General features: G+C 43.2%; 1 protein-coding gene across 1 annotated transcript in view; it reads left to right on the plus strand.

Annotated features, from left to right (window-relative positions):
• KLHL29 (kelch like family member 29) overlaps positions 1–26579 on the plus strand; it is a 387740-nt gene that overhangs the window by 347485 nt on the left and 13676 nt on the right. The window contains exons 9-13 of the mRNA XM_018921262.3: positions 3512–3710; positions 6450–6632; positions 9390–9570; positions 18060–18253; positions 26310–26454. Coding sequence (XP_018776807.2) covers positions 3512–3710; positions 6450–6632; positions 9390–9570; positions 18060–18253; positions 26310–26454 — 902 coding nt within the window. The remainder of the gene's footprint in view (positions 1–3511; positions 3711–6449; positions 6633–9389; positions 9571–18059; positions 18254–26309; positions 26455–26579) is intronic.

Here is a 26579-nt window from a genome sequence, read left to right on the forward strand (position 1 = left end):
CATTCTCAAAGAGCCTAAGGTGTGGTCATACATGTTTATGAGTTGGTAACTCCTAATTTTAGGCCCAGAAGGGGTATTAATATTCTCTCCTTCACCCTGGCATATGATGCAGGCTGTAGAATAGTCATAAGTGATTCCCAACAAAGACCTGAGAAGTATTTATACTTGTCCAGTCAGCACCTGCAGCCAAGCAGGGAGAAGAAAACATTCCCAGGGTTACAGGCACAAAGCATGACTCCAGGGACCCGAGGTGGATGAATTTGTCATTGTGCCCTGTGCATGTATTCTGCTGCTTTAGTGATAACTGGTAACGTCAGTAGGTGCAGTAGATGTTTCATAGCTGTATAAGGCACAACGGAAAGACAAGAGAGAATGGAGAGCAAATAACAGATGGTAAGGAGGTTGAAATGCTTTATGGTGCTTATTCCAGTCTTAAATGAAATGGATAATAGTAACAGGATATTTAGTACAATCATAGCTAACAGAGCTGGGAAGTCTTCACAAGGGAGAATCCAAAAGAAAAAGGCTGCTGATTGCCTAAATCACTTGAATATTCTTAAATCAGTGAGGCTAAATGAAATTCACCCTTGACTATAGTGCTTAAAAGAACTGGTGCGAAAAGAGGTTGCTTTATAAAAGCTTCTCCTGTCTTGTGAAGATGCTGCCATGGTTCATACTCCTTAAATCTCTTGGTGAAAAACTCTGCAATTCTATGTACCCTCACTGCTCTCAGCACCAAGCCTGAGTCGTGGCTGTGTGTGGTCGTGCACACACAGACACACACACAGATCCAGCTTTCTGTAGCTGTTTGAGCAAAGGGAAGAATAAGAGTGAAAAGTGACATGGGTTTTGATATGTGACATCAGCTTTCTAGCTGATGAAAGGGAGCAGCATGTTCTAATTATTATTCCCCTTCAAAATAAGCCATGAGCTCAGACAAAAGAGGAGAGAAAGGAGGGGGGAAATCCAGGAGAGAAGCAGAATCACATTTTCTCACTTATCTAATTAAAGCAAGGTGGGCGAGCAAGAGGGAGAGCTCGCTGTGCTCGGGGAGCAGTGCTGCCCCATTTATTCAGGGAAAGGTGGGAAAGGGAGGCAGTAACTCCACTGGGCCCATGGGAATTGTCCCATCCCTGACAGAAAGGAGCTGTTCTCCCAATGCTAATTGGCAGTCAGCTTTTGGACATGGTGGTAAGTGGAACATGGTGCCCCCATGCAGTGGCACACCCGTCCGTGCTGGTGTTTGGCACCACTTTGTGTTGTGGCTGCTTCCAGTGCAGACCGGCCTCGGGGCTGCCAGGAGTGGCTCTGGCATGTCCCAGTGCACCAAGGGAGGGTGCTGGCTCCTGTGTACACTCCATACATTTTACAACTTTATTTAAACTGCCTTTAGCAACTTGTACTGCTTCCTGAGCAGCCTGTAGTGGGAACTAGCCTCCCCCGTGGGATTGTCTCGCCCACTGGCAGTGTACCCTCTCTCCGCATTATTCCCCTGTCCCGATGCCACGTTTCGTTTTGGCTCCCATGTAAGGTTAAACGCCTCCAACCTTCTTAAAAAAAGCACTTCCTGAAGTCAGAGATTTGCCACCCACTGCCATATGTCCACGGCTTCCTCTCTTACAAGGTAATGGCATTAAGATATCTGCAGCCAAGTGCCTGACATTTGTGGCTCCAGGGAAGGAGCAGCCGTTGTACCTCCTAGAAAGCACCTCAGAAATGGATTTCGGCAAGGGAGGAGTGTCTTCTTTTATCTTTTGAGGTTGATGAAGTGATCTCAAGCCCTACTTGGCTCTGTGCCACACTAGAGGTAGTAGCAAGGAGTCAGGAATGAACTACTGCTCACTGGGTTTTTTTTTTTTCCCAGAAAAAAAGCACTGTCACTTTTCCATCCCTTTTGGATCACCAAACAACTCTTTTATCCCCAAACAATTGCAGAGTGGCCAGGCTTCAAGTCTTTAAGCTGTACCTAAAATTGTCAGCTCTAGTGTTGAGGAGAGCTGATAAGCTGGGGACTGGGAGTCAGCCTGACACCCTTCATCTCCTCAGGGCCACAGATCTGCAGGCACATGTGGAGCTCAGCTGTTGCAACCCCACAAGTTGTTACATTTCTGCTTTGGCAGAACTTGCACCATGGTGATGTGGCTCTCCACTAGGAGAGCAGTGTGTATTTGGAGGAGACATCCTTTGCTTTCCTTCTAAATTTAAGACTGCTTCTTCAGTTTGAGTGGGGAAGGGAAAGGCCCTGGAAGCTCTCACAGGTGTCACTGCATCCTCCACCTGCTTGGCCAGCCCGTTACCCAGTTCAGGCCATATCCCTACCCTCCCTTCTCACTATGCCCCTGCTCCATTTTTATCCCTGCTCCTGCTCCTGTTCCTGCTGTGACTTGGCTCTCACACACTGCAGGGACAGGCATGCTGCTGAAAAAGAAAGTTAGAGCCAAGTGGCTTCTGGAAGACCAGAGGCATCTGCAGGCCAGCAGATGCTGCTGGCGCCCCGAGTTTCTTGGGACCAGCACGGACCTCAGGAATATGTATTTGCATCCTGGCCTCAATCCCAGTTGGGATCTTTGGATGCTGCTGCTGTATGAATATTTATTGCAACAGATGATTATCTTTTCTTGCTGCTCACCCTTAGTTTGCATCCTGTTTGTCTGCCTTGCTTCTGGAGTTGTGTGTTTTCCTGTTGCTCTGCTTTTCACTGTATTCTCATGCAGTGTTGTGATATACCCAACTATATATAAAAAGAATAATCTGGGGATGGACTCCTGCTTCTTCGATTGCAGTTTTCTCTCTTGGGGTTTTGTTCTCCTTTAAGCTGTGTTTGGTGAGAGACAGCTTCATTTGCTCAGATGTACTTTACCCTCTGAGGTTTAATGTATTTGTTTAGGAGAGGAAACTTACTGTCAGTATTTCTATAGCACCCTCTGGAGTCAGACTTCCCTAAAAGCTAGAGCTACATAATTTGTTTCACCAACAAATAAACTCTACTAATTGAAGGATTTTTAGCAATTGGTTGACATCATTCAGGCTCTATCATAGTTGTTGAAATCTACCCTATTAACTGACTTCTGTTTCACATTTATAGTGCCAGAAAAGACTTGTTTGGGGGTTTTATTACAGTGCAACAACCACACTCACATTTTAAGGTTAATTCAGATAACTCAAATGCTCACTCCATGTCTCCACTGCATAAGGTGTTCCATTCAGCCTGAGTTCAGAATGAGCTTTTATTTCAAAAAATTCCTCCATACAGTGCTGTATAAAAGGAGTTGCCACCTTTTGAAGATTATTTTTAGTTACTGGGACCAAACCCAGTGTGGGCCAGGGAGCTCTGAGTGCTGCATTGTCTCTGTCCCACTCATTCACTAGGCAGGGCTTGTACGCAGCATCCATGACAAGTGTGTTTCCAGGCTGGATGACAGGGGATGGTTTACAGGCAAGGAAGTGGAGATGCCAAGTGGCTGAACTCTGACCTGAAGGCTGCATGTGTTATTATTTCCCCCCCTCACAGTATGCTGCAGAGCTGCTGGCAGTGGTGAGGCTCCCCTTCATCCATCCCAGCTATCTGCTGAATGTTGTTGACAATGAGGAGTTGATAAAGTCCTCGGAGGCTTGCCGGGATCTGGTGAACGAGGCCAAGCGCTATCACATGCTGCCGCACGCCCGCCAGGAGATGCAGACACCGAGGACCCGGCCCAGGCTCTCTGCAGGTAAAGCAAAACTGCCTTCAACAACACCAACCCACTGGTTCCACATTTCCTGGACGTGCCCTGGGACAGGGCACAGACCTTGGCTCCTTCCCAGAACCTGCTGATACTTCGATCTCAATTTTCCATTGTTAATTTCCTTCAGAATTTAGGAGCCTCTCCCAGTGGGTGGACATGGGTGTTCAGATATATGCTTCTGAATTGGGATTTAAAAGGAGCCTAAATTGGAGGAATTATTGTCTTTGACAGAGACTGTAACAGTACTCTGTTGTTCTGAAAATAAGCCCGTTGCCCTCTTTGCCTTAGTTTCTCTAGCTGCAGAAATAGGTGAATAATTTGATTTTTTTGCCATGGAGCCTCTTGTGGGGAGCATCTGTCTAATATTCAACAAACACCTTCAGTTTCACAGTCTTTTGTAAGTATAATATTTTTATATGGTGAGGCTGGTGTAAATATGTTATTTTTATACTGATGAGTACTAGATCAGACTGTTTAATGCCTCCAGAACAAATGGATCATACATAACATATTCCCTTTTAAAAACACAGCAGCTGTGAAAAACTGAGTCTTCTTAAAAAGTTTCACACCTATTTTTCCTTTTTGGAAGAATGCATAGAAAAACCCTAAGTGCCCACCTTGCCAGCTGAGCCCATATCAAGGTGATGTGAGAAATGTCCTAAATATTGCTGAACAGATAATGCAGGTACCACATAGGAAAACTGCATCCAAGAAGGAGTCTGATGAAGCAGGTGAATTGTTTTAACATGCTGCCTGTACTTCTGCCTCCCATAAGTACAACAGAAAGCCAGACAAAACTTTCTGTCACTGCCACAGATGCTAATGTGGCACGGAGATGGCATATCAAACCACAGCATTTGCAGCTTCAGGAGACTGCCTCATCAAGGCACCTTTCAGAAGGACGAAGTGTAGAGGACTTTCAATAACAATCTACCCTAAAAAGTCTTTCATTGAAGATGACTAATGGTGTGATGTTTGAAGGGATTTTTGAAAAGTGCTTATTTTATGTATATAAAATTGTAGGTGTAATGTGATCCATTTCCAGAAGCTTGTTGATGAGGGAAAAGTGATTCTCTCAGGGTAAAGGAGGGTGATTATAGTTTTTTAGGTCAGAGTCTAATTATATAGAATCATGTTATTTTGCATATCAACAGCATTCATGGAGGCACAAAGGATCTCTAAACACCCTTTGTGGACTCGCTGCTGCATGTCACATGCTCTCTCGAGGTCATTGATTGTAATCAAGTTATGTCTTGCACAGGTGATTAGATTTTCTGGTACGGCGCAAAAATAATGATCTCTTGTTACTGAGAAACATTTATTTTAAACTGTACAGCACTTTATCTTAATAACTTTTAAGAGAGTAACCTTGCTTGAATGACACAAATATATTTTTTGGAAATGCTAATGAAGAGTGACAATAATCCATTACTCTGCAGACGCATTTCTCTCCGCTGCTGCTCCTAATCCTTCTCGCTGGCAGTCTCACTCCTGCCCTGCACCTGTGCACATTTGTCTGTGGGCTGGGAACTGTAACACATCTCAGCAATGGGTCTAGTCAGGAGACAGCTCCTGAAACGGTGATGCCTTCCAGCTTGTGGCCTCCTGGTCCTTCTGAGCCTACCTCTCCTGGCAGCACATTGCACAGGGGCTTCCAATTGCTGCAAAAGGCTTTTTAATACTTCAGCTAAATACCAAGTCCAAACCATTCCCCGCACCTGACTCTTGGATGAAGTCAGGAAACATCCCAGGGTTATACTGTGACCCATCTCTGTGGGAATGAGTCTGGAGAGGAGTTTGGAGTAACACAGAGATCAGATGTGACTCAGCTCTGGCTGTGAAGTGTGAATAAAACCTCAGAGATATGGACTTGAAAGTTTTGCATGAACAGACAGTTTGGCTTGCTGGACACCTACCATGTTATGGGCTTGGGGAAGCTGTTCCAGCACAGATAAAGCTCAGTAAATAACCATATTAAGGCAGGGGCCATCTTTGTCATGTTTCCTAGCACCTGGTAGGCCAGGACCATGATCCATGACTTGAGCATATGTTATCTGGGTCTGGAAAATCTGCTTTCCCTGGGAATAGCAAAAAAAAAAAAAAAAAAAAAAAAAAAACCAAAAAACCAACCAACCAAAAAAAAATCCAAAAAACCCCCAACAAATAAAGAAATAACCCACCCAAAAATTATGTATTAATAGAGTGCATGCAGAAGAACTATTAGGATGAAGATCCATAACCATAGCTTCACTTTCCCCATACATTAGCTTTTAATGTGAGAAGACTTTATAGGTTAAAGTCCAAATATGCTTTTGCTGGATAATGACCAAGCTCCAAAGCTATCACAATCCTTGACAAAATGCCCATTTTCTTCAATGGAAGAGAAATTTGCTACCTGCAAGTCTCACTCACAGACTGTTGAAATGAATGGACATCTTTACATGGAACTGCCTTTTTATTTCTTTCCCCCCAAGTTTTGCCCAGATGGCATTCTCCCTCCCTAGTTCTCCCGAGAGTGTTCATAGTGTCATTCCTCACCCACTGCTCCCCCTACACACACATTCCTGTTTTTTCTCACCCTTCGTGGTTTGATTGCAGACTCTAAAAGAGATTTATATATGATACATTAAAGTTTCCCTGACTGATGAGTATTTTTGGATGTGTTCCTGCCTGGTTGAGAGATGCCACTTTTTTATAATACTATTTTTCTTACTTGAATTCTAGGAGTAGCCGAGGTAATAGTCTTAGTTGGGGGTCGCCAGATGATTGGCATGAACCAACGTGCTCTAACAGCAGTCACCTGCTTAAATCCTCAAAACAACAAGTGGTACCCATTGGCCAGCCTGCCCTTCTATGACAGAGAGTTTTTCAGCGTGGTCAGCGCTGGAGACAACATCTATCTCTCAGGTAAGCAGCAGATTCCATAGAAACAGAACCACAGAAGGGTTTGGACTCAAAGGGTCCTTTAAAGGTCACCTTATCCAGCCCTCCCTGCCATGGGCAGGGGCATCTTCCACTATCCCAGGTTGCTCCAAGCCCCATCCAATTTTGCCTTGAAGAGGGATGGGACAGCCACAGCTTCTCTGGGCAACCTGTGCCATGGCCTCACCACCCTCGATGTAAGAAATTTCTTTCTTATGTCCAATCTAAATCTCCCTTCTTTCAAGTTTAAAACTCTTCCATCCAATCCTGTCACTACAGGCCATGATAAAAAGCCTCTTTCCATCTTTCTTATAAGCTTCCTTTAAGTATTGAAAGGTCACGATAAGATCTCCCCAGAACTTTCTCTTCTCCAGGATGAACAACCTCAGCCTGTCGGCATAGAAGAGGTGCTCCAGCCCTCTGACTATTTTCACACCCTGTCCTTGGACTCAATTTAACAGGCCCACGTCCTTCTTGTGCTGGGGACCCCAGAGCTGAACGCTGTACTCAAGGTGGGGTCTCACAAGAGCAGAGTAGAGGGGGAGAATCACCTCCTCCACCAGCTGGTCATGCTGCTTTTGCTGCAGCCCAGGAAATGCTGATTCTCTGGGTTGTAAGTGCACTTTGCTGGGTCATTTTCTCTTTTTTTGTCCACCAGTACTTCCCAGTCCTCTTCTAGAGGGCTGTTCTCAATCCACTCACTCCCCAGATTTACTGGGCTGGGAGAAAAGTTACAATACAGGCAGCCCAGTCAAAGCAGGACCTGCCAGAGTTTTATCCAGTTGCTCCTGGGGAGAAAAAAAATTAAAAAGGTAGGAATAATGTTGGGAGAGAGGGATTTCCCTGCTTTTATCTTTCGCCATGTCTCTGCAGTGTTAACGTACTCTCAGAGCAGTCAACAACAATATTTTGCAGTCGCAACATGAAGAAAATAGGTCTGACAACCATCAAGCATGCAAAGAGGTTTCACTGCCATAGAAACACAATTTAAAATACTCTCTGTAGTTGAATCTAAATGGTAGGTTATGGAATTTGAGACAGACAGACTGAACTGCTGAATATGTGACCTACACTTAAAGTATTTGCTTACAGGAGCATTCATGTTTTGTACTTGTTGAAACCTCTCTTCTGACAGTAGTCACTAGCCCTATAATCTTCTTAGTTTTGGTGAAACTGAGACCACGCTCCTTAAAAGGCTTTAACTCCCAAAGTATCTGACAACACCATGCCCTGAGCATCACAGTATCTGGATTTTTGCAGTCTGTTGGTACCTCTGCTTGGCTAGAGGGAGAAAAACAATTCCACCAGACAATGCAAAAATGCTCTGATGGCAGCTGAGTGGGGGCTGGATGATTAAAAGAGGAGACTGGGCAGGGAGGTGCGGATGTGTGTGATCCGAGGATGTCGTTGGGAGCACAGATGCACCTGGCATCTGTACCAGTAAGGGGTTACAGCTGTTGCCTTTCCCTTGCCGAGCTCTCTCAGTGCATTTTCTGCAGTAAATTGCTGCCTGTGGTGTTAAATTCCATTAATACTGCATAGAGACCCTAAGAATTGATTGGAAATTATTTCTTGATGTTTTTTTCCCCATGCTTGTTTGCCCATGCTTGAGAGCAGCTGGAGCAAAAGTCTTCTGGGGAGGCTTTTGTCAGATGTTGGCTTTTAGTTATTCTTAGCTGAGGTGCTTTCCAATATGTACAGCCATTTTAGGCTGTGCCATACCTAGTAACAAAAGCTTAGAATCCTAATTTCAAAGCTCATTTCAGCTCTTTCCCTTGAATCTGGATGAGTGACTGGATGGTATTTGGTGGCTGCAATAAGGAGAGCTGGAAATGCAGCCAAGAGTCACTTGATATTTTGCTTTGCTGAAACGTAGAAGACACAGGAAAAAAGTGAAGGGGAACCAACAGAAGTGAGAATGGCCTGCTGCAAGCTCCAAGTACTGGACCTTGCACTGCATAGCATAGGTTTGGAGAGCAAAATACCAAGGAGGAAGTCTGGTTTTCTCATTAAACCATGGAACTGTGTCTAGTTCATTTTCCTGGCTTGACCACTGACTCCGAGTGTGGTCCCAGATAAATAATTTCACCTCTTTGTGCTTCAAAACAGGATAATAAGACACCCACTAAGTGGCTACCTTGGAAGCTTCAAGCAGAAGTTAAAAAGTGACCAATATAAATGTTTCATGAGATCATCCTGAGCTGTTTTACAGGAGTGGTACAGCTGGTTCTTTTATCTGCAAATTAAAATAAATAAGAAATATGCCCCGAAAATTAGAAATTAAGCCTGCAGTCCAAGTACTGACTTTATTGTGTCCATATATGTGCTGCTTCAATCCATCACTGTATTAAGCATTTTAGGTTTCAGGCTGGCCTCTGTCTCGCAAGCCAAGATACACTCAGCCTCCTGACACCTTCTTGCAAGTGTTGCAGTAATTTAATAGACTGGAAGTTATTTATGAACACTGAGAAGGGTCTATCCCCTTATGTATGTGTCCCTCGTAGTCTGACATCTTGATTTCTTTATGTCATCTTATTAAAAAAACCTCAGCCTTTGGGGCACATGAATAAATGACACAGATATGCATCATCGGAACAGATGCTCAGCATTGAGGGTGATTTATTTTAATTAGTCAAATGTCATTTGAAGAGTTTTTACTTTGTAACAGGCTTTGATTGCTGTGTGCAGAGCTGCTGACGTTGCAGGATCTCCCATAACTCTCCCTTTTTCCCTGGGTGCCAGGCGGAATGGAGGCGGGTGTCACGCTGGCCGATGTCTGGTGTTACATGTCCCTGCTCGACAACTGGAACCTCGTGTCCCGCATGACCGTCCCGAGGTGTCGACATAACAGCCTGGTGTACGATGGGAAAATCTATACCATTGGAGGGGTCGGTGTGGCAGGCAACGTTGATCATGTGGAAAGGTAAAAAAAAACCCCAAAACCCACAACTGAAAAAAAACCAAAAAAACTCAAAAAACCAAACCATGTGTTGTTTGCTGGAGCAGTGCTGAAGGACTGTTTGCCTTTTAAAGGACACATCGAATGGACTGTATGTGTTAAAATAAGCTTTTATAACAGCTAAGAAAGTAGGAAAGTGGGCAGGATTAGATTTCATTTAAAAGCTTAAGTGGAAAGCTTTGTTTCAAAACCAAAGAGGAAAGTTGCCAGCTTCTCGCTTTGCTCAGGGGAGGGAAGAGAGGAATTAAGCTTCTTTGGATATTTTTCCAGGTTATACAATGAACTAATAAACTCCCTTTGAATTTAGTATTGATGAAAGTCTTTACAGACCACATTAGTACTTTTTTTTTTTCTTTCCTTTTAAATCCAAAAAAAACCAACAGCAAAGTAAGTTTCTTGTATGTGTTTTCCTGGTGTAGCACCTCAGTCTTGACCTGGCTGGAAGATCCTCCCTTTGGTGGTCTTGGCCTGGGGCTGGGACCTGCCAAGTTGACAGTTAAACAACCAATAATAAATGGAAAGTTTTGAATTCCTGGCTGAACAAAGATGGGAGAGAATGGAAATTTTTCAAGTAGACTCCAGATGTATTTTTTTTTCCCATGGAACTTAAAAAAAACCAGGAAGGAACAGAAGTGCAACAAAAATATTTCACTAAGTAAAATTCCAAAACCAACTGATTTCTTGTCACCCGTGGCATTCAATAAAGCCATAGATTTTATATCTATATCAATTTTTTCATTAAAAAAATAGAATTCACTTTGAAATGCAGTTTATGAGAATATTCTATTCCAAAAATATCAATACAGTCTTAGCCTTCCCCAAACACTTAATTGGGAAATATATTTGGGAAATATTTTTTCTAAGTTAATGTGGCAACCAAAAATATTTTTGTCAGTTTTAAATGCTGAATTTGAATATTTCTTCTGTAGCATGTTGAAGCAGACATTTTCCAGTAAAAGTTGCCTTAACAGGCAAGACAAATAGGGATAGGCCATTTGGAAGGATTTTGGGGGAAGAAAAAACAGCACATTTTTCAAAAGGTTGGGAACTGGTGTTGGTGATGTTGCTCTCAGCCATCAGGGAAATGCAGACAGCAAAGAATGAATGATTGGTCATAACAGTGAAAGTGACATGTGAACACTGCTCCCCTCCTTCACCCAGAACTTAAGGTGGGCACTGCCTATGGGACTTGCTTTGAAACAAATCCCATCCTTTACAGCAGATTTGTGTCTGGTATCTGAAGGTATTCATCCCATAGTTTAAGTCAGTAAATTTTTAACTAACAGAACTGTTTTTGTGAACACAGGAAGAAGAGAACCCAGGAAAGAGATGCCATTTCATTCCATCTCTTGATAAAGATGAACAGCAAAAGAATGCTATTGAGTCTTGATAGTTGTCACTGATTAAATTATCTCTTCTCAGTTTTCCTTGGGCCTGACTTCTGTCTCTGCTCTGATTCTCCTGGTCTCTGTTAAAGCATCCAAAATGTTGGTCAGCTAATGAACCCTAAATCAAGCAGAGTCCCCCCACTCCTTCCCTCTCATGTCAGTCACCCAGTCCTCACCATGGATGACATTGCAGCCTGCAAAGTCACACTCAGGCCCTTGGTGGCCCCTGCTTGTCTCAGTGAGAGCAGCAGTGCTGGTTTTCCATTGTACCAAGCCCACCAGGAGACCTGGATGTGGGAAAGGAGCAGATTTCCTCCCTATCATTTCAGTGCACACTGTCTCGGCCACAATAAGGATGTCTTGTCATGGGGATTTGCTAAACCCGTGGTTATAATTAATCTGCTGTTGTCTATAGAGTGGCTTGTGAGACAGAGCCATGAAAAAAATGCAGCATGGCCTCCTTTGGGCTATGCTGGGAAATGAGAGAAGTTTGGGGATGTTTCCTGTTTTATTCTTCATATTTAAATGACAGTAGGGGGTGACAGAAGTGAAGCACAGCATGGCTGGAGCTGTGTTTTGGAAAGGATGTGCCAGGGTCTGCTGTCAGAAATGAAGGTGAGGGAAGGCTGACTCTCCTAGCAGTGCTGAGCAAAGTCAGGCCTTTTCACACAAAAGCACTTCCCATTTGGACAAGGCAGGGTTCAGGAATTTAAACTGCTGTACCTATCTTTGCAAGCAGTGAGGATTTCTGAATTTGGATTGCAGTTTTGGAAAAAAAAACACACTAAAATACAAACTAAAATTATTTTAATTGCTGATTTGGCTGCCGTGTTATGAGCAGTGAATGCCCACTTCTTGCGTCTGCTTTTCTTCCCTCCCCTCCTCTAGAGCTACAAGAAGCCAACTTTCTCCCACCATATTTCTATGTGGATTGCACATTCCTCTTTCATACTGTGTTGGTTTGGATGGGACAGTGTGATACAATCTCTCAGTAAAGGGTAAACCTCTCTGTCATTCCAGCAGGTCATATAAAAGCACTAAATTAAAATAGTGTGGCATGGTCATATGCTCTATGTCAAGTGATGCTGAAAGTTACATTTAGCTCTAAAGTTACCACTCCTCCCCTCAGTGTGGAATTGCAGACACACACTGCTGGGTTTGAGGTAGTTTTTCACCTCCTAGCAGGCCTCTGAGATTATAGCCCTGTTATCCCCCCAGATGGAGGTGTAGGGGCTTATCCAGGCCTGACCCACAATGCAGTCCTGGGCTGTGCCACCAGTGTGAAGGGCAAGGCACTGAACATCCTCCCTTGCTGGACCATTTTCCACCTCCCCTGGTGCACATGCAGCTTATCTTTCCCAACCACATTTTGCTTTCTGCTTGCTCAGTCAGCCCAAGCGTGACCATGCCCAGCTTTGGCCAGGTTCTGACGTGTGTCTGCTGGCATGGTGAAGGTCATGTCTCCACTCCAAAGTGACTTACCCTGACCTCACCAGTGAGCAGACCCAGATGATGATGTCTAAAGGGTGTCTCACCACAGTGGGTCTTTGAAGACAGAGAACATAGCATTTTCTCCCAGTTTCTTTCTTGTTCTCCACCTGTCTGTCATGGAATTCTTCTAATATTGGATCCTAAATGGTTAAAATCTTACAAATATGTTTTTTACAGCATCTTTTTAAAAGCAAATGTCAGGCCACCTTAGCTATGCATGATACCACAGGCCCACACTTGATACATCTGCTGCACCATTACAAAGCATTAAAGCAAGTAGGGACCACTGGACTCAAAATGATTTATGGCATCAGCTCCTGTATCCCTCTCTCCATGCTTTCAGTTGTGTCATTGATGCTGAAGGGTGCAGCTTCACCCAGAAATTCTGGTGCCACTTCAAACAGCGGGTGTTTTCCCATCAAATTCAACAGGGCTGATTCTTTACCCTTTATCTGCCATTTGTCTATAAGGAGGCAGCAAAAATTCCACCTCGATGGATAATATGGGACTATCAATCACAAACAGATGAATAGGAGTCATTCGTTACTCATCTTAAAATAATATGCATGTGCCAGAGGGGCTGAGTTATAAGTCCATTTTTGTGGCTGTGCATGGGTATATGTTCAGGGAAAGTTATGTTTTTGCAATGAGTGTTTAGGGAAATAACAGCATGGCTGCAGTTCTCCATCAAGCCCCTCTGGCAAGGTTCTGTGTGACAGGAAGCAAGTCATTAGGTGTTAGGCGAGAAGGTATTACACTTTCTGTCTTCTTCTGAGATATGAGTTGAGTTGGGAGCTGGTGAAATGAAGTGGATCCACGAACTAGGTCTTTGGATAATGGATGGGCCCTGTAATATATGCAATTTGAGAGCCGAGGAGGCTGCGTGTGCTGACAAGACAATGTATGTGACTGGAAGTGTGGAAATGTGGGTGCTTTGTGGTTATTATATGTTTGAAGGACAGAAGAAGATTAATCCCCTTGACCTGACAGCACTTTTGCAATAAGGTTGTCTAAAATTGGGAGATTACTTTTCTTGGCAGTGCATATGTTGAAGACAGTCTAAAAAAAATCCATGTAAAGAATAAGCTTTATACATTTTAGAAGCTGCTTCAGAACCTACTGTTTTACTGAGATATGATCACGTGGGAATTAGGGGTTCTCCCCCAAGGAAGGTGGACTTCTTCACCAGGATTGCCATGCACTAGAACAGGCTGCATAGGGGAGCATTGGAGTTACTGTCCCAGGAGGTGTTTAGAAGTCACATAGATGTGATGCTGAGGGACATGGTTTAGTGGTGGGCTTGGCAGTGCAGGGTTAGTGGTGGGACTCAATGATTTTAAATGATCTTATCTAGATGAAAGAAAATTAAATAAATTGCCTTTTGTTAGGATAGTTTCTTATGCCTGTCAGAAGAAAAGGAAAAAGGCAAAAAATGGTAATCTATTATTGTGATTTTAAATATGTGGATTATCTGAAGAGCAGTTCAATAAGACACTGTACTGCTTTAGTTTAAATAGAAGCTTTCCTGCAGACATAATTAAATAATGTTTAAATAACTGAAGGATTTCTTGCAGACTGACAGAAATGGTCAGTGTGTAGGCAGCTGACCATGATGTAAGGATCTTATAATGTGAATAAATGAAGATACACATACGGCTGTTTAACCTAGGAGGAGAGAAATTAAGAGACTGAGGAGGAAAAAAAATACTGTTTTCAGGTGCTGAAGAGATCAAAAGTCAAGAAGGCAGTGAAGCGAGTGGCACAGCTTGAAATGAAGGGTTTTCTGCTGGTAATACTGAGGTGGTAGGGAAAGAGCAAGGAAGGAGGAGGTGAATGAAATGAATGAAGGATGGGGAAGATCAGTCCCACAGATTAAAAAATCCTAAGAGTGAAGAGTTGTGGAAACCAGCAAGGTTTTATTTCTGCATGTGCTCTCTTCAAGCCTGAGCTGTATTTTCTGCTGGGTTCAGATAATTTGTTGTATTGTGGGTATACAAATGATACGTATACATACAGATATACATTATATATACAGATAATGTGCATATACACATCTATAAGAGATCTAAAAACATAAAAGGTGTGCGTGAATAATACATTAATCAGCAGGTAGTGAGTGCACAGGGGTCAGATGAGATCCCTGTGCTCAGTGCAAGTGACGTGAATGTGGGGACACATGTCCTGCAGGGCTGGGGACTGGCAGGTTACTGGGGCAGAGGAAGGAGTGTGAGGGCAAGTGTGTAAAACCACACATGAGTCTACAGCTTGCAAGAACTGCAGACCAGGAGTCAGCAATATGAGAGGAGATGTCTTTGAAGATTCAAGTTGAGCAAATTGGATGGGCTCGGTAGGCCCACAGCCAAGGAGAAGCATGGACACACCAGGAGGGAGCAGTGGAGGAGAGGGAAGAAAAACCTTTGCTTGGCTTGAAGCCAGCTCACATTATGTCTCCATCTATGGCTTCAAACAGGGGATTCGAATGCAAAGTTTGACTAATGGAAAGAGATCAAAGTGATTATTCTTTAAATCAGTTTCCTCCCTGCTGGCCCTTGAGCAGGGCTGGTGTGACAGGCAGCCAGGAGCCCCACGAGCTCCAGTGGCCGTGGTGTGATCATAGTGCCAGAGATGACACAACAGATGGAAAAGCCCTAGGGCAGGGAGGTAAAGCAGGTGTCAGTATTTTCTGTCCTGGGAGGTTACAAAGGTTCACCTTCATTCATTTTTAAACCAATTTAGTTAATCTGGTGCAAATCCTTGTGTGAGCACATTAAGAGCTGCCTTGAGATTGACCAAAATGATGGAAACCTGCCTTGCAGAGACTTAAGGAGCTTAGACTACTTAGTTTATCCCATAGAAGGTAAAGAGTTGACTTTATTATTTTCTGCACGTACATATGTGAAAGAGAGAGATTTGATAAGCAGACAGCTTTATAATCCAACAGGGAAAAAGAAACAAACTTTCTGGTGGGTGGAAACTGAAGCAAAACAGACTAGAAATCAAATCTACCCATTTTGCAAGGATGGAGTGAACTGGAGGAGTAAATTCCCAGGGGATGGAGGGACTTGGTGAACAGCTGTTGAGAAACCTTGAAGGCATCAATTTCTCCTCTTCAGCCTCAGGACTAGGGTAGACACTCAAGAAAGTTGCTTCACTGAGCAGCCCATGTAAAACCCACATTAGCTGGCCATGTTAGGTAAACAAGGACTTGTTTCCACCTGCTTTATGGTTCACTGATTTTTTAAACTAAATGACCTTCAAGAAAAGAGTGGAGGTTTAAGTTTCACCACATGCACCTGTATCCAGTAGATTTTCAGCCTTTGGCTTTCAGCTGATAAAGTGGAACTCATCATTTTTGGTTTTTCAGTGGCAGATGAAGGACAGTAGGGGAAAGAAAGATCAACTCTATCATCGCAGAGCATAAACAGAGAGCACTGGAAGTGGGTTAAAAATGGGGTCTGTGAGACCTGAGGCAGGGACATTCATCCAGAAAAAAAAAGTGATTGTTTTTGTAATTTGAACCTTTCTCTAGTATTCCTATGGATGCAGGCCTCAGCCACACCCAGCCCCCAATATATGTGAAGGATATAACCCCTTCTTCCCAAAAACATATTGGGGCACGCAGAAAGTCATTGCCAAGAATCTCCTTGTTCTGGGTGCTGAAGTGTGCCAGGTACTTGTGCCAGCAGCAGGGAAGGGACTTGGCTGCTCACCACCCCCATCTCAGACCAATTTGACTGCCCACAAATGTTCCTGGTGCTAAATCAGAGTAGATGGTGTGAGACAAAATGTATCAGTTGACAGGTGGAATGGTCCTAAAGGAGGAGCAAGAGAAAGAACACTAGGTCAGTTCTCAGTTCTGTTGTTTTTCCCATTCTATACCCAATTATAGCCAATTTTTTTAACAAGACATCAAGAATTAAATTACCAATTACTGCAGTAGCTGAGTTAGCAAAGTATGTCCCAAAAGCAATGTGTGAAACTTTATATTATGTGAGACTCTTTTGCATATCTGCTCGGGTGGGTGTGAGTGTTGTTCCCTCTGAGTGCTGTGAGTGAATGCAGGAAATGCAGCATGTGGTTCTTACCTGGAGGAGCTGCTTGTGCAGTCAAAATGCATCTGCAGGCTCAGGTTTGGTACAAGAATCAGCCCAGTAAAGGTGTGTCAGTGTGAATGCTCCCAGCACCATGTTGTTTAATCTTGTTATATTTCTTTCCTTTGATCACTTGTTGTAGATGAATTTAATTTCTCTGTAACTAATTTAGAGCATCATACAAGGCAGTACTCCATGCTTATTATAAAGGACTTTCCTAATTTTTTTTTTAGTTAAAGTTTGCCTCCCTCTTGCTTTTGCTTCAGTTATATGAGTGTGTTAATTACTTTCAGTTATATTACTTGGAACTCATTAGTGCATTTTTATTAAGCACATTATTTTCTGCTGTTTATGTCATTTTTATCATTCCTCCCTTTTATTTTCCTTAAGTTTGAGCAGTGAAAATTTGAGGGACATGTTACAGAGGGAGAATTCCCTTGTTGCCAAATCATATTTTGCAGATGGGTTCATGTTCATCAATTCATTTCATGATCACCTATTTCATATCACTGTCTTTAAGAGCAAAAGCCCTGAATGGGGGGTGAGGGCTTCTGTTTTGGCAGTCAACAACTCTGGAAAATCACCATTTAGGAAACTCCTGTTTGACTGCATCTGTCATTACATGGAAATACAGAAACCTAAAAATCACATTATTCTCCACTGTCTCCAAGACTCATTTTAGCACAGCTATTTGGATCCCTGCCACATTATCTTTAAAAAAAGGGATGCCTGTATTTGTGATGTTGTCTAAAATGAATCTTCAACCATGGATTGTTAACTGTACATCCCTTATGGTCAATGGCTTAATTAAATCAGATACTGATGACCTTAAAACTAATTTAGCACTTTCATGCATACTCTTTTCTGTTTGATTCATGTCAAATACGAATGCAATTGTAAAATCTTACTCCAGCATTAGCAACTGCAGCATCCTGAAATGAAGCACAGTAGCTTGGTTTGCACACTGAAAATTAAATGGAAGCAACTTATTGTGGCACAAAATGAGAGTTGCTGGTCAGTTAACTGGAGTAAAAGGAGCCATCATGTTGCATTATGTTGCAGGTGAGATGTGTTCCACAAGCTGAACAACTGAAGTATATTAACAGTTGCCTGCCCACAGTCACTATTAGATATCTCTGCACTGATTAGCAAGAATAATCTCATTGTATACTCATTAAAAGAAATTAATCAGTGGAAGATATCTCAACAAAGATGTCCTGAGTTTCTGCACCTTGAACTATAATGAGATTTGAGAGGCATATACAGAAAACAGAACCAGCTTTCTCTGGGCTTCTATCCATGTTTTAAAACCTTAGAGAAAAGCATTCATTACACCGTTTACCAAGTGGCTGAATTTGCAAGGTGTTAAAAAAAATACATTTCCACCTCTGCTTTCCTTCTGCTTGCCAAGCCGCCTCTCTGTGCCTGTCTGCGCTGCCCAGTGCTGCTGAGCTCAGCTCACTGCTCCTGCTGTCGTCCCCAGGTACGACACCATCACCAACCAGTGGGAGACCATCGCCCCCCTGCCCAAGGCCGTGCACTCGGCCGCGGCCACCGTGTGCGGGGGCAAGATCTACGTCTTCGGAGGGGTCAACGAGGCCGGCCGAGCCGCGGGGGTCCTGCAGTCCTACATCCCTCAGACCAACTCGTGGAGTTTCATAGAGTCCCCGATGATTGGTAAGGGTGTGCGGTGTCACAGCAAATCTCTGTGCTACAGGTGCCTGAATGCCTTTGCAGAAGGCAAAGGAGTTGTGGGGTGGGAGGGGATATCCCTGGCACATATTGGCAGGAATGCGTGGATACTATATCAGAGAAGCAGTTATGTGGATTTTCACTGAAGGCAATTGTCAGTCTTTAATGCACACTAGTTACAAGCTGGAAGTGATGAGTTCAAAGCAGAAGAGAAAAGAAATCAGTAAACTAGGCATGAACAATTAGCCATTTTAGATTTAAAAAATCTCCAAGTGCAGTGAAACTTCATGCTCTCATCCTGTGCTGTCCCATGTGGGCTCACAGCACTGCTCAAGTAGTGGATTATCACACATGGGTTTGTTAAAATGCTGCCTGTCCTGTGGGGAGTGACAGGCATTCTGAACTGGGATTTATCAGTGGTGTCCACAGGCATATGTGCTTCAGAGGCTGACAGCTTCAAGATGTAATTTATTAAAACTATGTTTATTAGTTTATGAAGCCCTTGAGCTCACCAAATATTAAGAGCAAGATGAGAAACCAGGTTTACCAGTGTACCAGCCAACGTCAGAGGTGGTGACTTCCTTCCAAAATTAGAACAGCACTCAGAAGTTTGCAACTTACTTGCTTTCTGTGGTGATTTGCACCCTTGAGTGTTTAGGCTGCTTTTTGCAATGAGGTTTAGCACTCAGCCGGGCGAGGATGCTCCTGCAGGTGACAGCTGACCTGGGTCATCTGCTCTGCACTGGGCTCTGCCAGCCTTTGGTCTGGCTGCACCCAAGTGGCCAAAGAAACAGCTCACACACAGTTATTGCAGAGAAGCTGCTTTCAGAGTGGTTTGCCTTCGCCTCCTAGTTCAGAAAATCATACAGTGGTTTGGGACCTTTAAAGGTCACGTAACCCAAGCAATAACCAAGGACCATCTTTCACTAATTCAGTTTGCTCAGAGACCTGTCCAACTTGACCTTGAAGTTTCCAGGGATGGGCAATCTACTGCCTGTCTGGGCAACCTGTTCCAGTGTTTCACCATTGGTGTTGAAACAGTGATTTCATTTTTGAAAAAACCTTATTCTCATTACTGAGCCTTAGAGCGATAGGAGTAGCAAGTAAGTAATCATAGAAGGACAGCTGTAAGGTATTCAGGTAAGGCCTAAGCATAATCAGAAACTTAGAATAAGATGCTTTTTCCATTGCAGCTTGTTAGAGTGATTCCAACCCTTTTGCTGGGGGCCCTGGTAGATCAGGACGTGAGGGGCTGGTGCTCTGTGGCCACAGCCTCCCCTTGCAGACAGCGCAGCCGCTGCCGGTCCCGTGTGTGGCCGGAGACAGCATGACACGTGCAGGACACGGTGTAAGGAACCCAACAGGAGAGTTTAGCCAGCCAAAGGCCCGTTTGTGTAAGACAGCAGCACAAACAACCCCACTTCCCAGCTTTTTCCATCACGTGGCTACAGCTATTGCTGCTCCTTTAATCAAAAAAAAAAAAAAAATCCTGCAAAAATGAGTGCTTTATGTCAAGTCGTATTCTTTTTCCTTACCATAATAGTACAAGTGGCACAGGAGCTAAGGAATCATCCCCTGGGCTTATTAAGAGTCAACACTATGTGTACTTAAAAAAACAATCTTAACCATCCAGAGTTGGGTTCATCACCCATTGTTCTAATAGAGTTGTACTATTATTTCTTAATAGTACAAAAATACATTAAAGATACTCGTGAAGTTAAAAGATGGTATTTATGTTTTCTTGGGGTAAGCTAAGTTCATTAGTGAAGCTGAAGGCATAAAATAAATGATAAAACGAGGAGTTCTTTGTTGGGTAATGTATAACATCAATTTACTCGCAAATAACTTAAAATAACAGAAAGTCTGAAAAATGGCACCACCATGGTGAATGACTGGGAATGTGAACTGGTGTAATGCCTGATCTTCACTACAAGGCAGTGGGAATTTTGGAAACATATTTTAATTTCTCCAGCTCTACAGAAACTATAGTGTCACCAATATTTTTAAAGTATCCACCTAAGAACTAGATGCGGTGCCAGGTACAGTACAGACTAAAGGAAAGAGGAAGTAGAAGGAGCCTTTTGCAAAATGGAGCTGGGATCAATCCTGACATGATCACTGCCATGATGCCTCTGACAGCCTCTGACAGCCTTTTTGTGCTGATTTGTGAGTTGCTAAGGTGTACCTCTGAGCTAAGGCAGCTGAGATGTCTGATGGTGAGTTGGTCCAAAGTCACCCCAAGGATCAGTGAAACCTCTTTGGCCTCAGATAGGACAACAGTTTAAAAATGCTTCAAGCATGCTCAGATATGCAACAGTAGCTGCAGGCATTGAAAGCAGCCAAGCTCTGTGGAGATTTTTAGACCAGTAGCACCTGTCTCAGTTCAGTGTGTTGTTTTATGATAGTGAATTGAATGCAGTGTGGCCCACATTTGAACCCAAAAGGTCCATCTTTGTCAAAGCATCACATGTCAGCCTCACCCAAGGCAGCATTGGTATCAATCACGGCTCATGTTTTGTCCAGTCTGAGTGGAGGTGAAGCAGGCTGGACACTGACATCCTGCCTGTGCAGGGATGCAGGCTGGGGACTGACAGCAAGTCCATGCAGCTCAGCCCTTGCTCTTCTGCCTCGAATTCTAGGAATATGCAGTGAATTCATTCCCAGTTCCCATTTATTCTTTCTGCTTCAGCTGTCAGGAAGTGTTGGGACATGGATGACTGTGAGCAGTAGGTATGAACCCAGGCTCACTGACACGCTGCATGCAGATGCTGTGGGAGCCTTTGGACAAATGTTGGTCACACACATCCACATTTGAGGAGGAGAAGGCCTTCCTCAATGTCCCATCTTCTGCCCCATGTCAGTCCTTCCCACCTTGGAGTGGCCAGATGTTCCTGCAGCAGTGCACCCCACATCTGGATGTCACTGGGAGCCTCACAGAGCTTTCACATTGTATGTTTATAGTAAACCACATTGTACATCCCCTTCTCCTGTTTTTAGATGTAAAAACAAAAGTCCTACATGAATAAATGAACCAGGGCTATGTACTTGCAGCATCTGCCTTTCCATTTCTGGACAAGATGTCCTATATAGCTGTGCTAAAAATGTATTCCATGCCCAGCTTCCTGAGCTTTGTCTTATTTAACAAGATGGTCATAGACATGCTGAAGTCAGGGATTCTAAGTAAGCCTAATTACTTGGTCACTGCCTTTTAGTTCACATTGTGCCTTCATGACAAGGCACTAAATTATACCTTTTTTTGATACTCTGAAGAGTCGGTGTGGAATTAAAAGTTTTTATTAATGTTTTTGGATTGTAAGAAAACCAGTATTTAATTACCATGACTAATATATTTTTCAATCTGGTGAGAGCCAGAGATAGAGATCTAAAATCTGTATTTCTGGTTTCTAATCCAAGTATCTAGTTCCTCACCATGCCATTTTCTCCTGCAGTGATATGTCAGACCAAAATGGGACAATCACAGACCTAAGAATGCAAGACCTATCTAGAAGGCAGCACTAGAAGCATCTGTGCATTTTTACTGCACTGTCCCATGGCTAATTTTGGATAAAATGAATAATAATAATTATTTATTTTTTGAATTTACAAGAAAAATCAGATATATGTCTTGGCACTCTCCCAAGGACAATAGTTTGGTATTTTTGTAGGGGAGTATGGCTGGCTTTCACCTGAAAGTCCCACAGCAATGAGTGTTTCATCTCATTCTTCAGTGTATTTTTCTTTCCATGGCCAGTTCTTAGTGTTTTTCAACCTACTAAGCTTGAATTTCTGTCTCAACTATTTCTCCTCTTTAAATGCCATGTGCTCCCTTCAGAATAACTTTTTCCACCCCTCACTGTTTCTCTACCTATTCTCTGCCCTGCAAAACCTGTGGTTTTGTGTTGATGTTTATTTAATGTCCTCTTCACTCCTACCTCTCCTTCATTTCCATGGCTGTTCTTTTTCCAACACTCTGAAACTGAAGTTCACCAACATGGTGCCCATAAATTTGATGCTAAAGCTTCCCTGTGGTGGCAGGTGGAGCCTCCTGCTTTGGCATGGGCCATGCCCACCACACATACACAAAATGTGGTGTCTGCAAGTGAAGACCCTCGACTGTGGGGTCTCCAGGGAGGGTTTGCTCAAGGGTCAGTGGGGAAGCCCTAGGGCTGGCAGCCAGTTGTGTCTCTGGAAGAGATCAGCTCCCAGGAGAGCTCTGAGCCTGCAGGGTGACATCCAGTCCCTCACTGCTCATGCAGCAGCTTCACCTGGGCCTCACGAGCTGTGTTCAGCATCAGATCACAGTCTCCTGGTTATCCTGCGGCCATGCCATTCTTGAGTTTGTCTGCAGGGTGTTCAAGGAGGGGAAGAGGCACTTACTCTAAAAAGTAGGCTTAGTTTGTATTAACCAGACTCCTTTCTCTAATCTGCTCTATCAAGTGCATCAACCTCCCCAGGAGACAATTTGGTTGGAGTTCTGGACTGGTGGCACTCCCACATTCTTCCTCCCAATAAAAATGTTTAACTAGCTTGGTTATAATAACCTTTTTCTGTATGAAGTGCTGCTGCCATTCACTGCAGTGCCCCTTCAATCTCTGACCAAGTGCATTACTGGAAGGCAGTGTAAGATCTTTGAGCAATCACAGAAGGGAAAACAGGACTGTGCTACTTGCCCATGTAGAGTAGGGTGAGATGTGAGAGCCACAGACACATCCCAAGAGCAGCAGCAGAATAAATCATCAGCCCCATGTGAAGGACACCTCTGGCTCAAGGATTGTCATGGAGTGCACTCCTTCCTCAAATGGCCTGCCACAGAATAGAGCTACTGGCTTATCTTCCTGTAGCAACAGAAGAGGAGAAAGATGTTACCATGTTATCCACTTGGAGAGAAGATTACATTTTACCCATTATTTCATTTACATTTATTCTGCCTTCTAATCTCAAGTGTGTTTGCTGACCTGGACAAATCCCATTTAAGATTTTCCAGCCTGAAATGGATTACTATATCAAACAGCCTCCACACTTAGACTTTGGATAGGAAAGGAGGCTGCTTCTCTGTTTCCATGCTTCCTCTCCCCTGTCTTCCTTTTCTCCAGCAGCCTCTTGAAATGCCCAGTGGCCCCACTGTATCCCACAGAAGACTCTGACACATAGAAGCTCATGTTCACACCCAGTAGCTCTGTCTACTTTCTCTCCAGCTTGCTGCATTTGACCAAAAAGCCCAACCAGAACATGCTTTTGCAAAACTAGGCTCCCCAACAGCTACCTTGCACTGAGACCATGTTAAGGACTTCAAACAGTGACAGAAGTTGGAGTCTGCTGAGAGTTTGCCTGAGCATGCCAAGCCCTGAAAAAGACACCACCACAGGAAGAGTGTGGGTTGCAGCTGGGATGAAGTAAGGTTAAAGACTGAAGGTGGTCATCCACACCCAAGGATCAGGAAAACTTGAGGTTTCCAAAATCCTAGTATCCATGACCAATTTCTGTCCCCAGGTTAACAAAAGAAAAAACCACCAAAACCCCTGCTTTCTCTATACCTGTTTCTGGAGGGGTGACCCTCGTGTCTTTTTGCTGTATCTTCATCAGTAACAAGAGACTTTTCTGTGAACAGCTCCCTTCTTGAAAGAAACAGCAAAGATTTTTCTGTGTCTCAGACTTACTTGATAACCAATTTATGAAATTAGAGCAAAAGACAAAAGCAGTAAAAAGACAACAGATAGGAGATGTATTGAAAAATTGATGAGAATCAAACACAATTGCCTCTTAAAAAGAAAGAAAAAGAATATCAGACTGTCTGCCTATTCAAAAAGGAAAAAAAAAAAGTCACTATAAAAATACCCAAGAGGTTTCCCTCTCCATCTTTAACAAAAAGAAATGTGAAGTCAGTGATTCAGTCCCCTGAGAAGTCACTGTTTCTGCCATGAGGGAGCCCCAAATAATTTGCCTGTGAGATTTGGGAGCTGAGGGGATTTTTTTAATGCAATAGCTTCATTCTCCTTCAAGTGCTAGTCAGAGAAAAAAAAAAAACACCCAGAAAGATGTGATAATTAAATATGGAAAATTTCTGGTGAGTGTCTTAAGTGGAAAAAATGTCACATATGCAAGTCTGATTTGGAAAGGGATGCGAGCCGGGTTGTTGGGATAGATAAGCCTTTCTGATGAATTACAGTGGCTTAGTGGCACAGTGAAGAAACTGAATACTCCTTGTTCTATTTTCTGGATGAATTAGTTTCTTGCCATCTGTTCCCAAGGATCAGTGACATTTTCCTAATACAGCCATGGTTTTTTGACATATGCCTGTAGATACTCGGCGTAGTAGGAACTCAACTTTAACCCCATCATGGGTTCTGTCTGTTTCCCTGCTGGGTGCTTCACCCCTGTAGGTCCCCCTGGGCATGTGCTAGTGTGGGGTGGGATGAAATGACCCAGACCACCCCATGGCCATGCTGGGACAGAAGCAGACAGCACAAAACCATTCTTTTCATTCTAGTTTTACTAGCTGAAACTGCAATTAAGGAGATACCTCTCTTCTGGAGATGATCATCAGCTTTTGCTTAACCCCTGTCAAATTAAATCTCTGTTAAATATTTAATTGAATAAGGTAGTTTCACAAGAACCTCAGGGTTACAACACACCATGCAAGAGGTAAGCAAATCCCGAAATAAAGCTGCTGGATCTGGTTTAAGCCCATCCTTTTCTGTGTTCCTAAAAGGACACACTCATAATGCTGTAGCTTTGGGAGAAACATATAAACCCCTTTGGTGTTATGTAGAGGCTGGTATCAGAGATGTAAGAGCACAGTGAAGGTGGCATCTCACCTCTTCTCCAGCTTCTGCCTGCAAGTCCCCTTGGGAGGAGGTTGCAGGGGCTGAAACCAGCAGGACTGTGTGCAGTCTGATTCTTTGCTGGAGATGCAGGGGATCAACATTCCCTGAGCACATGAAAATACAGATTTTGGAAAGGCTTTAACTTATATATAACTACAAATGGAGAATTTTCATGTGCCCCCCGACCCCATTATGGCCTCCCAGGAAATATGCCTTTCACACCCCAAAGGGCTAAGCCACTTACCTTTTAAAGAACTGGTTGTGAAGTTTATTTTAACTCAAAGAATGTATTTCCCCATCTTTTGTTTCCAGGCACTACTGACTGGTTCCGCAGAAATGTTGATTAAAAAACTGTATCTCATCAAGACAGACATCATCATGAGAAATTTCAGCCCAACTGGCTCATATTTAATAATGTGCATATGGCATGCTAGCAGCATAAGGGACAAGCCAACTAATTAGATTAGAACTATTTTATTCAATAATTTATGATTAGTTTTACTAATATTTCTAATAATGCCACAGCTAACAAGAATTTTAAAGTGTCCTTAGAAAATCTGATTGAACTTAATGCAGGATGAGAGATTTCCTTAATTTCAAACTCCCAACCTCACACAGTTTGTTGCTAAATTACAGGACTGCTTGGAGATACACACACATCTGAAAACAAAAATGCAGGTGAATTTATGAGACAGATAAGGGTGAAAAAGAAATCAGGTTACAGAAAATCTTCTGGAAATGCATGAGTGACATTCCCACAAGCAAAAGCACAATATAAAAGACTATCAACTATTGGATATCATAGGGGGGTCTCTTGCTATGGGTTTCTGCTATACTTAGCTGCTGCACAGGCACGGGAAGCACCTGAGCTAAAATTTGCAACAATTCAAAATTCTGAAACAATCTACCATCTTAATTTCATAGATAACTGTGGAACTTTCTTGGTGACTCCTTTAGGCTTCAGGAGAAGATAATTGTTCATAACCAGTTTAGAGGGAGGCACATACTGGGGGATGAAGAAGTGATGAACTTTAAAAGTGCCTTTGAGAACTTGGAGAGAGGAGTACAAAACCAGGAAAGGTTTCCTCATTTTTCTTTCCCTAGCCTTGGAGGTTTAGAGAAACGTGACTTATCTATAAATAAGGGAATGTATAAATAAAAAAACAGTCTCCAAACCTGAGCCTAAAACTGATCTCAGTGTTGCTTTCCATTGACAGATAACAAATATGCTCCTGCAGTCACTCTCAATGGGTTCATCTTTATTCTTGGAGGAGCTTATGCACGAGCAACCACCATCTATGACCCAGAGAAAGGCAATATTAAAGCAGGTCCCAACATGAACCACTCCAGGCAGTTCTGCAGGTGAGAAAAAACATTAAAATGGAATTACCGGTGCCTTAACATTTTCTGTTGATAAATAAGCTACTACAAGTGAAGGGGAGAGGGGAAGGGAGGTGTGAACCATTTGGGGTTTTTCCTCATCTCTT

Source organism: Serinus canaria, chromosome 3 (genome assembly GCF_022539315.1).
Source record: "Serinus canaria isolate serCan28SL12 chromosome 3, serCan2020, whole genome shotgun sequence".
Lineage (NCBI taxonomy): Eukaryota > Metazoa > Chordata > Aves > Passeriformes > Fringillidae > Serinus > Serinus canaria.